This window comes from Mastacembelus armatus, chromosome 7 (assembly GCF_900324485.2).
Source record: "Mastacembelus armatus chromosome 7, fMasArm1.2, whole genome shotgun sequence".
Classification (NCBI taxonomy): Eukaryota; Metazoa; Chordata; class Actinopteri; order Synbranchiformes; family Mastacembelidae; genus Mastacembelus; species Mastacembelus armatus.
This window is the reverse complement of record NC_046639.1, coordinates 8,334,261-8,349,196: the sequence shown is the minus strand read 5'-3', so window position 1 is coordinate 8,349,196 and position 14,936 is coordinate 8,334,261. Positions and strand designations below refer to the sequence as shown.

Below are 14,936 nucleotides of genomic sequence, written 5' to 3'. Positions count from 1 at the left end.
GCCAAGAGGTGCTATGGAATGTTTGAATCAAGAGCCTATTGAACATGAGAGATGAAAAGTCTTGTTGCATTTAATTTTCAGAAATCCGTTGACCAGAGGAGAGGATGTAAAATGGTCTGGACTTTATTAATTCATTTTAAAGCTTATAAGTTGGTCCACAGACAGACTGTCATACATATAGGAGGCTCACATTAATCACGCACACACCCACACTTACACACAAACACACACACTTATGAGCTCGGCTCATCCTGTTGTTTTCGTCGCAGGGAACTCCCTATTGTCTCCATTCGAGCATATTATTTGTATGCATCGCTCTTGTTGACAAAGAAGGTCGATATATGGTTATTAATAGCAGGCTGGTCTTTATGGAAAAGGGAAGAGTGAGGTGTTTGGATTCTGCATTAAACAATGCCTCATTCAGCAGCAGCTGTAGCAAAAGCATAGAAATCTACTGATGTTACCACAGAACATCAGGGGTTTTTTTGGCTGCTTCCTATTGGACGCCGGTAACTGCAGCTGTGGGCAGATTTAGATTTATGACTTTATGAACAGAAAATGCAAAAGCATGACACTCCACATTTCTGAAATAATTCTCAGTTGTTGGTCAGTGCAGATGTGCCGATGTGGCACTGGTACTTTCAGTAAACCATCTAAATCAAGCACAAGGGAGTTTTACAGTTATATAAACTCTGTGTTATAAGCAGAAAAAAAAAGAAATTGGTGTGATAAAAAAGATCAGTGACAAAAACTGCTGAAGCTTGTAAAACTCATCAAAGTTGTGATTCTCTGAAGGTTTAATTGTTCGTGTAAATGTGAGTGAGTATGTGTTTGATTCTGGCGCTCCACGTTGCAGTTAAAGGGTGTTGCACGCCACAGTAAATCCCAGAGGTTGTTAGCACACCCAGCTGCTGGTGCTAGTCTCCATGTTTCTGTCAGCGAGGTTGTTCGCTGCACACTCTTTAGCTCTGATTGAGGAAATCCTCTGACTGTTTGCTCTGTTTGCTGAAGTGAAACATCCCAATGGTTCCGCCATGTCTCCCACAGGTCCTGTACACAGAGCCTTTCCCATGAAGACCGTGCATGTTTACTGCGGTCTGACAGATTTATAGCTCTTTGATGGACTATAACTGTACCAGTGTTTCTCTGCCAGGCAGGCTGACTGATTATATTTTGAAATAAAACAGCCATTTTTTAAAAATTTACTCCAAAATTATATTACTGTCAGGAGGAAAGTTTGTTAAAATGATAATTAAAACATCCAGAACACTAAACCTTTGTAACTGAAACTAAAACAAATTGTGTTTAGTTCAGTTCATTTCAGATCTTTATTGCCCTGAAAGAGGAAACTATTTTTACAACAGGGAAGCACCAAAATATAAAAACAATAAAAACACAATTCATAAATGTTGTGGTACTATACACAGAATTGGTTGTGAAGACATTCTAAGTGAAACCTCTGACTACTCGCCACCTCGACTGTATTGTCCTGTTGATTCCTGTATCGTACACTAAATTCCTGAACCAACATGTCACTGAGGATGTTAGCATGGATTGTGTTCAATTTCAGTTTAATGAGGCCCATTAAAACCTCTTTTCCATGGAAGACTTGGCCAAAATAACATTGAAGTACACATACATACATGCACAACAATACAATAGCCCTATGAACAATTAAAATGTCTAAAAGGGTTACCGTTCCCCTCCCTGAACCGCCCCCTTATCGTGGTGGAGGGGTTTTGAGTGCCCGAATGATCTAGGGGCTATGTTGTCCGGGGCTATATGCCCCTGGCAGGGTCTCCCAAGGCAAACAGGTCCTAGGTGACGGACCAGACCAAGAGCGGTTCAAACTCAGCTCTATGGGCCAACAGCAGTGTAGAGTACCCGGCCTTTTTGGAGTCTATGGGGGGGTGCTGAAAGGTGCTCCTACTGGGGACCCCATCATTCTTTAGGGGGACTTCAATGTTCAGCGACAGTGAAACCTGGAGGGGCATGATTGGGAGGAACGACCTCCCCGATCTAAAAGCAAGTGGTGTTCTGTTGTTGGACTTCTGTGCTAGTCACAGTTTGCCCATAACGAACACCATGTTCAAGCATAAGGGTGTCCATCAGTGCACATGGCTCCAGGACATCCTAGGCTGGAGGGTGATGATCAACTTTGTAGTCGTGTCATCTGACCTTCGGCTGTATGTCTTGGACATTTGGGTGAAGAGAGGGTCAACTGGTCACCACCTGGTGGCGAGTTGGATCCGCTGGCGAAGGAGGAAGCGGGACAGACTTGGCAGGCCCAAATGTACTGTAACATTCTGTTGGGAATGTTTGGCCGAATCCTCTGTCAGAGAGGTCTTTAAATCCCACTTCCGAGAGAGCTTCAACCAAATCCTGAGGGAGGCTGGGGACATTGAATCCGAATGGACTATGCTTTCCTCCTCCATTGTCGATGCAGCGGCTAGAAGCTGTGGTCGTATGGTCTCAGGTGCCTGTCGTGGCGGCAATCCCTGAACCCGGTGGTGGACACCAGAGGTAAGGGATGTCGTCAAGATGAAGAAGGAATCCTACCGAGCCTGGTTGGCTTGTGGGACTCCTGAGGCAGCTGATGGGTACCGCCAGGCCAAGCGTGCTGCAGCCCAGGCGGTGATGGAGGCAAAAACTCAGGTATGGGAGGAGTTTGGTGAGGCCATGGAGAAGGACTACCGGTCAGCCTCGAAGAGATTCTGGCAAACTGTCCGGCGCCTCAGGAGAGGGAAGCAGTGCTCTGCCAACACTGTTTACAGTGGAGGTGGGGAGCTACTGACCTCGACTGGGGATATTGTCGGACGGTGAAAGGAATACTTCGAGGATCTCCTTAACCCTGCCAACATAGGGAAGGACGAGATTGACAGACGGATCAGGGCATCGGCAGCAGTTATGCGGTTGGTGTGCTGGTCCGTCGTCGTGGAGAAGGAGCTGAGCTGAAAGGCGAAGCTCTCGATTTTACCGGTCAATCTACGTTCCTACTCTCACCTATGGTCATGAGCTTTGGGTCATGACCGAAAGGACAAGGTCTCGGATACAAGCGGCTGAAATGAGCTTCCTTCGCAGGGTGGCTGGGCGCTCCCTTAGAGATAGAGTGAGGAGCTCAGTCACCCGGGAGGAGCTCGGAGTAGAGCCAGATGAGGTGGCTCGGGCATCTGCTCCACATGCCTCCTGGGCGCCTCCCTGGGGAGGTGTTCCGGGCATGTCCCACCGGGAGGAGGCCTTGGGGAAGACCCAGGGCATGCTGGAAGGACTATGTCTCTCGGCTGGCATGGGAACGCCTTGGTGTCAGCCCGGAAGAGCTGGAGGAAGTGTCCAGGGAAAAGGAAATCTGGGTATCCCTGCTTAGGCTACTGCCCCTGTGACCGGGCCCCAGATAAGCGGAAGAAGATGGATGGATGGATGAATGGATGAGTTATCGTTCAGGATAATGTTAAAAACAACAGCAATGGTAAATTACAACATCAAGTTTCTGTCAAGATTCAAAATATTTAATCAGGAACAGGAAACTTGCAGCCAGCAGTAAAAAAACCTGAATTGACTGGCAACAGTAGAAAGAAAGGTACGATGTATGCATTCAGTGTCCTTGCACATGCTTCGACTCCAAACAATTGAGAATGAAATATTGTATTTATTTTTATTCTACTTTTTATATGACTTTTATTGACAGAGGATGTTTTATTACTACTGTTTGAAAGTCTTTGAGTTTTTGAAGAAGAAAACATGCCTGGAGCTTATAATTGATTCTTTATTTTTTAAGGATTAAACTACAAAATAAAACAAAATAAATATTTAAAACTACCTTCATTTTCACCAGGTACAACTGTAAAATGCTGCTTACACATTAATACATCAGCAATAATGATCCACTATTATATAACATATTTAGAGACACATTTTTCTTAATTATGAATACTTCCCACATACTTTAGATTTTTTTTATATTGCAGTGCTGCTGCTTTTACTTTAATGATGTGGATACTTCTTCCACCACTGCTGACTAATATTTGATGTTCACTAAAACAATAATATTGACTTGGATGTGGTCAAAGTGCTACCTGTTTTCATGAGCTGCAATTTATTAAGCATCACTAACACTGAATATACCAACAGAAATATTCACCTAAAAGAGTCTGTATATATGAATTAATAATTTGACACATAATTATACAAAAGGCACAAAAAACAGCATTCAAGGTCTGGGCTATTGGATCGATCACTGATATTGCCATTTCTTAATAATTATTCAGTTGTACCATGCACACTGAGATAGATGTGGGGTTATGTCCACTTCTAACTATTTGTCTTCAATATCTAAAGGTTGAGTCATGGCAACAACAAGTCGTAAGAGTGGTCTGGTTCCAGCGGGCATCACAGGGAGCCAAGGCCTTGAGCTGACCTGGGTCACCCAGTACATATAGACTGCTATGGATATGGAACACCACACCCTAAAAACAACAGGCTGCTGTGCTCGTGACACCTCCAAACTTTTCAGACTAGTTTGAGTTTAAACCGCAAAAATAAATCTGGTTAGTTGTTTTAAAGTCATCCCATCCTTATCTTCTTTCACACCAGTTTTAAATTCTCTAACACGTGGCACACTTTTCTAAATTTAAATGAACACACACACACATCTCCAACATTTGCTGTAGTAAACATACAGTATCCTGTTTATACATTAGAAAGAATAAGCACATTTGAATTCACTCAGAATATGGTGATTTCTCCTGTTTGAGCTCCTGTTTTGTCCTGTGGAATATGACTGTAACAGTCTGAATCCCTTCCAGTCTTTGTGAAGGAACTGAGGCTGCAGGGCTGCATCACACTGCCTGTTCAATTGTTTATTTAAGGAAGCAAAGCCCCCTTTAAGTCCATATTGCTGGATTCTCACCTCTGCTTCTGGGCTTTGGCAAGCGCTTGGAGCGCCGGGGGTTGATTGTCCAAGCCTGCAGCAGAACAGAGCTCTGTTACGACGATCTATATTGTTCCTTAATTTCTTCTCTGGGATTTCCTCTTACCAGCTCCCCCACCCAGACCTCCTATTCACTGTACAGCCTTCCATCATCCTCCCTCTGTCTGAAGGCCTTGCCAGACTCTCTGGCACATGAAAACAATTGTTCTCGCATGTTTTTGAGCAGACACAACCGGCTCCTCAGACAGGCTTTTTTCCCCCACAGAGGCTTGGTTGACTGTCAGGCAGACAAGACTTCCTCCTCCTCCTCCATTGAGAAAAGTGATGTGGAGTAAAATCAAAAGTGAAATATCTGAATCTCAAAATGTGAGAAATGAACATGATAGATCTGATGTCTTAATGTATATATTTTAGGGAGAGATGCTGTTTTTGCTTTTGTTAGGAAATAGACAAACACGGTCACAGCAAGAACTAGAAGAAGAATATTAGTGATATTTTTGAGCTCTATTTCCCTTTTAAGGAGCTGACATACACACATGCAGTGAGAGATCAGTGGATGACAGCTGGAGTGTACGTTTTCTGTTGAACCTAAACTCATCAGCATGATTTGCATCTATCCTGACTGTATAAACGCATTCTGGAAATTGTTTTCAGATAGCAACTGCTGAAATCGTTCTCTCTGTGCTTGCGTGAATTAAAATAGGGATGATTCATCACTCTGAGCTTTTGATTCTTCAAAGAACTAGTAACTCTCAAACATACAAGAAGAATTTCCATGACATGATCCATTAATATCTTTGACATGCAGGTGGAGCAAGGGACAATAGCCTCAACCAGCCAGTGTTGGAAACCAGCTGAAACAGACTCTGTGAGAGCAAAAGCTGCATTAAAATATTACCATGTGTCAGGTTTGTGTCTAACAAGGGCTCTCTGGAAAGACTACAAAATATAAGATAAGCACCCACCTGGGAATGAGGACTGTGCTCCCAGATGATGTTAAAAAAATGCTTTACATCCTTCCCGTTTCTGGATCATCTGTTTCAACTTTTTTTTCTTCTTTTTTGGCAGGAAGGGCAGGAACCTGTTTGAGCAGTCAGTCCTGTCTGAGCAGTGATTTGTGTTTAATCTGTAAAGATCTTTTCATACAGCCATTGCTCAGCAGGATTCGTTATGTTCTGCCTAAATGCTTATTATTCAAACATAAGTGTTGATCAATAAGCATGAACAGGCTGAGATGCTCCATTAAGTCAGTTTCTTCCGTATTTATGCATGAATAACTCTATCCAGCAGTACAAGCAAAACGATAAGCTGCCATTTAATGTACAATAAAGGACTGGATTTGTACAATAGGCACACCATAAAGAAGACACATTTTACATATTCTATGTTTTAGGTTTACCTACATAAATCTTGTTTTTATTGCTGTATTGCAGAAATCCTCTGTCCAAATCCTGCACACACATCTCTTCAGTCATTATAAAATTGTATTGCTGGTATTTTTCTGGCATATTGCTTCCAGATTTGACAGTTTCCTGCACATTAGGGCCACTTTATTTAGATTAGCAATTTTTTGAGTGAGCCGTAATGCTTCCTGATGGTTTCCACTAAATAAAATTTGGGCTACAGCCCAATAGATTGGTCTTCTCATCTGATAACAGTAACTGGTCACTGAGTTCAGGTCGACACACAGACCAACAAACGGTGACGTCAATCCCAAATGTTGTTCCAGTTCGCTGAAACAAAAGCTGAATCTATTGTCTCGCAGCTCCGTGGTAAAAGACTTGTAAAAACCCACAGTTGCTCATATGTGTATTTAATGTAACGTTATCTAAAAGATCTGGCTACTGTTTCTCAGTGCAGCACTGGCTTCACCAGTAATTGTTGGCTTAATTTCCTAAACTAAAATATCATATTGATGGAAACTACTCTAGTCTTTTAAATGTATGCCACTGTTTATTATACATTAGCCTTTACTACACAAATTGTTTTGTACAGCTAACAATAAATTTTGTGACCTTTTCAAGGAAAAACTTGAGTTTGTTGAAACAGCTGTATTTTATATTTGGTAAATAACTCAATATCAATATAAAAATCAACACAGAAAGGACCCAGTGGTACTAGGGGAAGTTAAAATGTGACAGAAAGAAGGTCTGAGCCAAATATCATCTCTCTCTGAGCTATCTTGTTTTATGTTTGTTTACATAAGGTCACAATGGTGATTTCAGGATGCATTCATCAAAACAAATGGCAAAAATACAGCAGAAATGGGAGATAGAGAGAAGTAACAAATGTTTCGCTCTTGTTTTCTGATTTTGTCTTTCACAAAACAATAGAGCACAGATTTTCAAGGTAATTTTTCATCTCAGGACATAAAACTGGCAGGAGGAGATGGAACTGCTGTCTACCTTCATTCCATCAGTGCCGAAATTCTTTGCACAAAACCTCTGTTGGGATTAACAGATGCGAGTGTCCAAAGAAGAGGAAAAACTCACCAAAGTGAAGTAGTAAAGCTTTGGACTGGTCCTCAGGTGGATCCTTGCCTGTCCTGTTAGACATGTTAAACAGATCCACATTGACCTTATTGTCTACCTTTGCCTTTCTCCCACATCTCTTCTGATGCTCTCTGATATCAATTTGTTACCTGTCATCTTGGGAGAAAAAAGTCTCTGTCCGATTTTGTTGAAAACTCACTATTTGGTTCGCTCACTCTGAAAGTACCACTAGAGAGCTGTACATCTGGGTCCCAGCGCCGGATGATGTCAGGACTGGCGCTGACCCAAAGCCCGCCGCACAGAGAGTTCCTCAGAGAGGTCGGCTGTGCGCTGTTTTCCCTTCCTGTGCCTCTGTGACATCTTCCTGCTGGGGGGAGCCTCGGGGAGCCATTTGAGGGGCCTGGGCCCCTAGCATGGTGGACTTAGCACAGCAAATTCCAATTAGCCTGACAGGGTAAGTGGGGGAGGGGGCAGCTGAGACCCCCAGCATGGACCTTTAACTGCCCTAAAATTCACTTTCCATTCAGCCGCCTGTGCCACCAGGGAGCCCTCCTCTGTCATTCTCAGGACTACGTTTGCAGTCTGATTCAAAGTGATGCCAGACAGGAACTCAGCTGCTGTGTGTCTGAGCTGCAAACTGCCTGTTAGACCGATCACGCGAGTAGCTTTTTTAGACCGAAAGAAGCCCGGAGAGACTGAGCTGATTTTGGTTAGTAGCCTGATTTCTCAGCAGTCACAAAATATTTTACAGTTCAAGTGGAATTGGCTCTGTGCTGTGGGGACCACATTGCAAAAAAAATATGTCACTAGCAGTTGGCTGTAACTAAATAAATAAAATAACTATTCTTATGATAATAGTGATAGTAAAAGTCTCACTATGAAATCCAGGCCAAATCTTCAACTGCTTAAATGTGAACTGGTCCACTGATAAAAAAAATTAAATTCCAAAAATATGAGTTCTCTTTAGGAATAACAGCAGGATTACATTTGTATTATTTGATTACGCTCACCATGATTACACATCAACACGGTTTCACCAGGATCACCTCTGACCTCTTACCCCATCTCTCCTTGTCCACTGGGGCCCACAGCAGTGATTTATCCCACTGACATACCAACAGCTGTGTTGGGGGCTCCAAGCAGAGTGTCGGCTACTATTTGCCGTGACTAATCGATAACAGACTTCAAAAAACACCAATCGTGAGATTTGTAAAAAAATACACCAAGCAAGGACACCAGAAACCTTTTGGGGTCCATAAACAATGTCTTGGCAACGTTACTGGAAACAGTGGGTGTGTTTGCATGTCTGTGCGTGCGTGATATAAAAGGCATTTCATTCTCTAAATTGGTGATTAGGAAGATCCCTGTTTGTAAATGGAGCTCAAGATGAATACAGTATGATCAAAGAGCATTTAATTGTCAGACATTTTAACTTAACATTTCTTACAGAAATTGAAATGTTTACAGTCAAATTGTAGTATACCAGGTGAGTAATTGTGGTAAAAATTGTGGAAATCTAAAAAAAATAGTGGTCCAGGAAAAAGAATTACTTCAGTTATCAGTATACTTACATCAATGTCCCAGTCATTGCTCCAAGAAACATAAAAAATGTTTAAACAAGAACAATAAGATCATTTTGTTTGACAACTTTGTCAGGAAATATGAATCAGAAAATAAGGAATCTACTTTATTTTGATAAAATATATTTTATTTTTTTTTGAAAAAGGACACAAATCCCATAAGTTCCAAACAAATGCACTGCATCTTTGAAAGGCTTATGCTTAAATTTCTCAGTCAAGTATAAATAGTCTTTTCATTGGTTCCATCATTTGATCCAGCATGTGGACGTGTGTGTGTGCCTTGAAACACCAGCTCTGACTCTTCCCTGAGAAAGTCTTTTGAGGATTTTCAGGTTATTAATCACTGGTCTTCAGTCAGCGTCTCATTCGAAGGGGACCCAGCCCTCGCATTTTTAAACAGTCTTTTTCATCCTTTATCTGAAAAAAAAAGACACGTCGGCAAATTAAGATTCAACGTTTCATTTAACCGCATTTTATTTTCTGGTTTGAGTCGTTTAAATTTTCCAGTAATCGACAAATCCATTTCCAGCCTCACCCGTTGATGTCACATTTATTTCCACATGCAAGAGAAAACTAAAAATTCTGTTTTACACAGCAGGGAAGCTTTTTCTAGTGAAAAACAAACAAACAAAGAAAAGAAATATGATAAATATGATAAATGGAGTTACATGAAAACGGCTGTGATTAAATAGTAAACATTAGACTCAGACCTCTTAAACGCATAATTAAGATCAATAAAACGTGTGTGGTATCACTGGCACTGGGATATATTTAGCACATTTAACGCATCGGTTGTATTAAGATGCACTGGATTTTAAGATTGTTTTACCATGGACAAACTGTAAAACAGTGTTTACCCCTTTCCTCTGGTTGCTCAAACAGAAGGTGCAGATGGTCCGTGGCTGCTTCGCCCCGCTCTCGTCTTGCCCATGAACCGCGCCGAGACACGGCTGTTCGTCAGCGCCGCCGTCTCCAATAAGAAGCACGTTGGCCAGATGGGAAATGTAGCTGGACGCAAGGCGTAGAGTCTCAATCTTGGAGAGCTTTCTGTCCACTGGTTCGGTGGGTATGAGAGTCCGAAGAGCTGTGAATGCGGTGTTGACACTTTGAGTCCTGCCTCTCTCCCTGGCGTTAGCAGCGCTCCTCTGTTTCATAACCACCGCGGTGTCTCCTTCTAGTTTTCGTGAAATCCTTCTGCGTTTTCCGGTGGAGCCGCAGTAACTTTGCTCCGAGCTGCCGTCGCTTTCGCTGCGGTTTTCATCATCCTCTGAGGCGATGGTGAAGTCTGAGTAGATCAAGTGCGTCGTCACAGGCCGCAGCATGGTAAAAGTCATCGCTAAAGTTACCACCACTCCCAGCGCCAAAGCCTAGATCTGTTAGATCAGTCCGACAACACACTCAGGGACAATCCGTACATCGCAGTATGGTTGACTATAACCAGTGGTGCCAAAGGTGTTTTTAATGAGCTGGGCGACTTTTCAAAAGCAGTTTGCATTGGCCAGTTTTAGGGATGGACCCAGACCACCTGGTCAGCTGGACTCTTATAGCTGGGTGGGCGGAGCTGCCTGCAGACCAGTGTTAGAGTAGCCTTTTAAGTGAAGAGAGTGTATACACACTCAAATATTGTATATCACAAATCCACAGTCATTTTACATGAATATTTAAAAGATGAAGTGAGAGTGATACTTTTATCAATGAAACCCACAAACAGGCTGTAGCTATCACACTGGCACTGTGGGATATTTGGAAGTTGGCTCTTTACCACTGATTCTATATAATTTTTACAAAATAAAACCCTGTAACTATCACAGATTGTAGTTATTGCAACACACTTTGGCTTATAAAGGATTCTGACATAGTGCTGACAAAACACTCCATAGCAAGTAAAAGCACTATGTCCAAAACTGTACATAATGTAGCTGCACTGCACTTTAAACAATGCTGACTAGTTTATAATCTTTTTAAATATAATATTTTTTTTTTAGTCAGACATGTTTATGTTATTCACTGAGATGTGTTTCTGTTGGTTTGTAAACATAATAACCCTAATATGGCCATAAAAGTTCATCTTGCCTAACATTCTCAAAATGATTGAGCAGCCGTTTGGAGAATGTGTGCAATGGATTGTATGTAAATTCTGTCTGTCTAGCCAGCACTCAAATTTCCTATGGAAATTGTCAAGTCAAATGTAAGAAGTTCTTTCATTTGAATATCTTTTTCAGGAAGCTTGGCTTAATGTTGGACCTTGTATCACTTCTTCACCACAGGCTAGAGTTAATAGACTATCAGATCCGGAACAATCTCACTGTCGCGTCCACATATTAAAAGCTTCTTTCAGCTCTTACGGACAATCAGAGGCCAGTTAAGTGGGAGTCAATAAACAATGATCCTGGAATGGCAATCCTTTACTTTCCTTGTGGCCACGAATTAAACAAAAAAAAAAAGTCACTGACAAATGGATGATTTGTTCATCCAAGCCACATCGGCAGACAGAAGACCACATTCAACCACTTCAGTGCGTCTCAGCTGCATCAATTCAGAAATCAGACACTGACACTCTATTGAATGAGCACTCGTGTCTAACAAATGGTATGAACCAAACAAAGGAATCTGCAGCACTAAAGACTGTGAGGATATCTTAATGAGCAAAAATAAGTTAGCGTCCCCAGAGACTTCACTTCATTAAAAACTGTGTAAGATACACAAACTGATTTTAATTTGTTATGAAATCTGATGATCCAGTGATAACAAATCCACCCAAATGTCAGCAAATAAATGATGTCACTCTTTGTTACTGTATGTTTGATTACCTTAACCAGGGCCCATGAAGAATTAATTTGCTATATGTCTGTGTGGGGCATGTGAACCAAGTGTGAGCCTATGAAAATGTTATGTGTCAGCATGTTGACTTGGGACTACAGACAGAGGTTGAATTGTTCTTAGAACAGTTCTCTTATTTCATGGAACTGTGAAATGGTCTTTGGCTCGTTCATGGAAGACGTGGATCCATTTATCCATGGTGATGGGGCGGCCGCATGTTGGGTTTGCCACCCACTGAGGTCTATGTTATTGTGCTTCAGAGATCTTTGACAAAAACAGCTCTGCCTGAGCCACGGAGCACAGTGGAAGTGGCTTCTGTCATCCTGCTTCGTTTGCTATTCTGTGGATGGTAACTTCAGTCTCAACTTTACAAGATGAACTGCCATTAGGTTTTGTACAGGCTATCATTATCCCCAGAGTATGCATCCTAATGGTGTCAAAAATACACCATATAATATATATAAATAGTAGCAATTACATCTATTTCACACAGGTATGTATTATCTAGTTTCTTGGCAGATTAAAATCTACATAGGCCAATCAGAGTGAGCCTGTTTAATTCAACTGGGCAGCAATCGCTTTTCTCCACTGTGGTTTGTTAAGTTTCCAACACTGCAAACAGTGGCCTTGGATCCAGCTAACAAGCACTGCAGGTTATGTATATTCATGTGTTATTAACACTACAATCACTGATGTGGCACTGTTGTTTTACAACAAAGGCCCTGCAGTTTATTTTGAGCTCATCCCACCCACAATCCCACTAGAGGTAGTTGGGTAAAACCATAAAGAATTGACAGGACTAAGTCACTGTTGCTTTTTGTTTTTTCAAGAGATTTGAGTGGTTTGTCTTCCGCTTGAGTGATGTTTCCAGCAGCATTGGAGGTAAATTACATTGAGGAAAATCAGAGGAAAATAGTTGCGGCAAAGGTCAAGTTGAGCTGAGGTAAGGGGGAACATAAGTTGAAACAGGGTGATCACATATGTGTCTTCTTCAGCAACCTGCAATCGTCTGTACTATGGGATCATGGCTTATGCCTAATAATCAGGCTCTATCTGCTAAATGTGTTTTCCAGGTCTTTGTTGGAACACAGGGACATACTGCACCTGTTAGTGACAGATTGCTGGGTCCCTATTAAGACTTCATAGACTCACATGTAAACTCACTTCATTTACAGGGCAGGTTTGTCTATTGCAGCTGAAACCAAAAATTATACGTCACACATCACCAGTTTTTCTTTTCTTCCCTGCTAATTGGTCTGTCCATTTTCCACTTTACATACAAGATGGATTTAAAGCTGTACTTTACATATAACTTACCTGACTGAATCCTGCCAATAGGGCTCTTGATCAAAGCATATTTTGACCTGATCCATTATAGTGTAAAAAGTGCAGGTGCAATATCATTCATGCTGTTTCCTACACTTTTAATACATTCTGAGCACAGTTGTCAATGATTAGAACATTTCTATGGAATTTTTCAAATTTTGCAATAAAAGCTAAACAAACTCACTGTAAATGCTCTTTTTAGTTGTAGGAACACTAATTTGGATCAGTATCAAATGTTTTTATTGGCAACCTTTCCTATTTTAGCTCCATTAAATATAAAGAAACAACACTGGTTGTTGTTATTATTATGTACAGTAATTTTTCAGTCTTTTATAGTTAAACTGTATTTACAGTATGTTAGCTGTGATTGTCAGGACATCCTTTCAAATTTCACTCTACTGGGGGAACTAGAGAAGTGTGATGATGCTACATCTATACTATAAAAGCTACATAGAAACAAAAGTTTAGGCACAGTGTGTCTCTGTGGTGAGGTCAGAGGGTGAATATGGCATAGCAAATCTGGCACAAATTACACGCCTGCAACCTCCAGTAGTCTAAAGGAATTCCGGATAGGAAGCTGTGAGAAGTCATCGTTGACTCAAACACCTAAACCTAAACTCCTTCAAGAGGATCTGGTTGTAATGCCTCCCTGAGTGGAACAAATGAGTGAGCTGGCTAACCAGAGGTCATCTTTCAGCATTATTTCAAATGTACATGTTCTCCACAAAAGCTTTATTCTGCCACTGGATCTCTTTATATCCATAACAGTGATAAGAAGGCAAGGGGAAAAGGAGTTTCTTGGTATCACCAGAATAAAATAAAGGTGATATTTTGATTTAATCTGTAATTCATTATAAAGTCAGAATCTTCTGTTATCAGTCATGTGACTAAATAATGACAAAATGTCCCACTAATCGTTTACCTCATCAAATTAAGTTCGTGAAACATTTTTAACGTAAATGTCCCAGAGTGCATTGTATTCCATCAGAACTAGTTAATGAAATTACAAAAATAAACCATGTTTCTAAAGTGTTGAAGTCAATAAAAAAAAGTTGGATGTGACACCAATAAATGTCACAGGTGCACGTGACACACATCACCATTACAATGGTTTGTAAATATGAAGCAGCCACCACAAGTTAATGAGCAATACAATAGCAAACAGCAAAAGAGGAAAGTATATGAGAATTGACATGGCCCCAATCCATTTGTGAAAATGAACAAACACTTCCTCTTCTTAACCCCCTAAATCCCCTTGATCTGTTAAATCCTCAAAGATAAAGTGTACAGAACCACCCATGGAAACTGCTCCCCACAGCAACAGGTGCAATATATTTTTTCATACCGGTGTTGCGTGTCAAAAACCCTTTGAGGATATGGTTACTTCCAGACAGTGAGTGAGTTACAGGAAATCTTCTCACACGCGACGATTCAGAGAAGAAATTTAGAGTCCTTTAGGGCTGCTCGGTAAAAGCTGCCCCAGGTCTCCCTTCATTTCCTCAATGGCCACAAAGGGAGAGCATCAAGCAGCTCTGAGCTCACATTGTCAAGGTAGTGATATCGGAAAGGCCTCATTGCTGTGCAATGGAATGAATTACCTATATTATTTTGTAAACATACGGTTACATCCTCTAAAACAGAGGCATGGAAACTGTTGTCTGAGTTGATTTAGAAGTCTAGTCTCAAGTTCACCACCAACAACAAACAGTCTTTCATACTACTTTTTAACATTAAATTTAATTAATTGGAACAAACCATTACAATAACTATTTGGAATGCTTCCCACGCCTC

General features: G+C 41.2%; 1 protein-coding gene and 1 long non-coding RNA gene across 3 annotated transcripts; both read right to left on the bottom strand.

Annotated features, from left to right (window-relative positions):
- Positions 1 to 3,871: 3,871 nt before the first annotated feature.
- Positions 3,872 to 7,697, bottom strand: LOC113146083 (uncharacterized). Of its 2 annotated transcripts, none has more exons than XR_003297311.1 (3): positions 7,569 to 7,697; positions 7,420 to 7,472; positions 3,872 to 5,234 (listed from the first exon to the last, which is right to left on the bottom strand). It is a non-coding gene; the product is annotated as an uncharacterized LOC113146083 (long non-coding RNA). The 2 variants fall into 2 exon arrangements; XR_003297310.1 differs by having other exon boundaries at positions 3,872 to 4,961.
- Positions 7,698 to 9,144: 1,447 nt separating this feature from the next.
- On the bottom strand, positions 9,145 to 10,501 carry tcf15 (transcription factor 15). Its single transcript, XM_026333032.1, has 2 exons — positions 9,857 to 10,501; positions 9,145 to 9,416 (listed from the first exon to the last, which is right to left on the bottom strand). The coding sequence occupies exons 1-2, from the start codon at positions 10,331 to 10,333 to the stop codon at positions 9,354 to 9,356; spliced, it is 540 nt and encodes a 179-aa protein (XP_026188817.1). The 5' UTR covers positions 10,334 to 10,501; the 3' UTR covers positions 9,145 to 9,353.
- Positions 10,502 to 14,936: the final 4,435 nt, after the last annotated feature.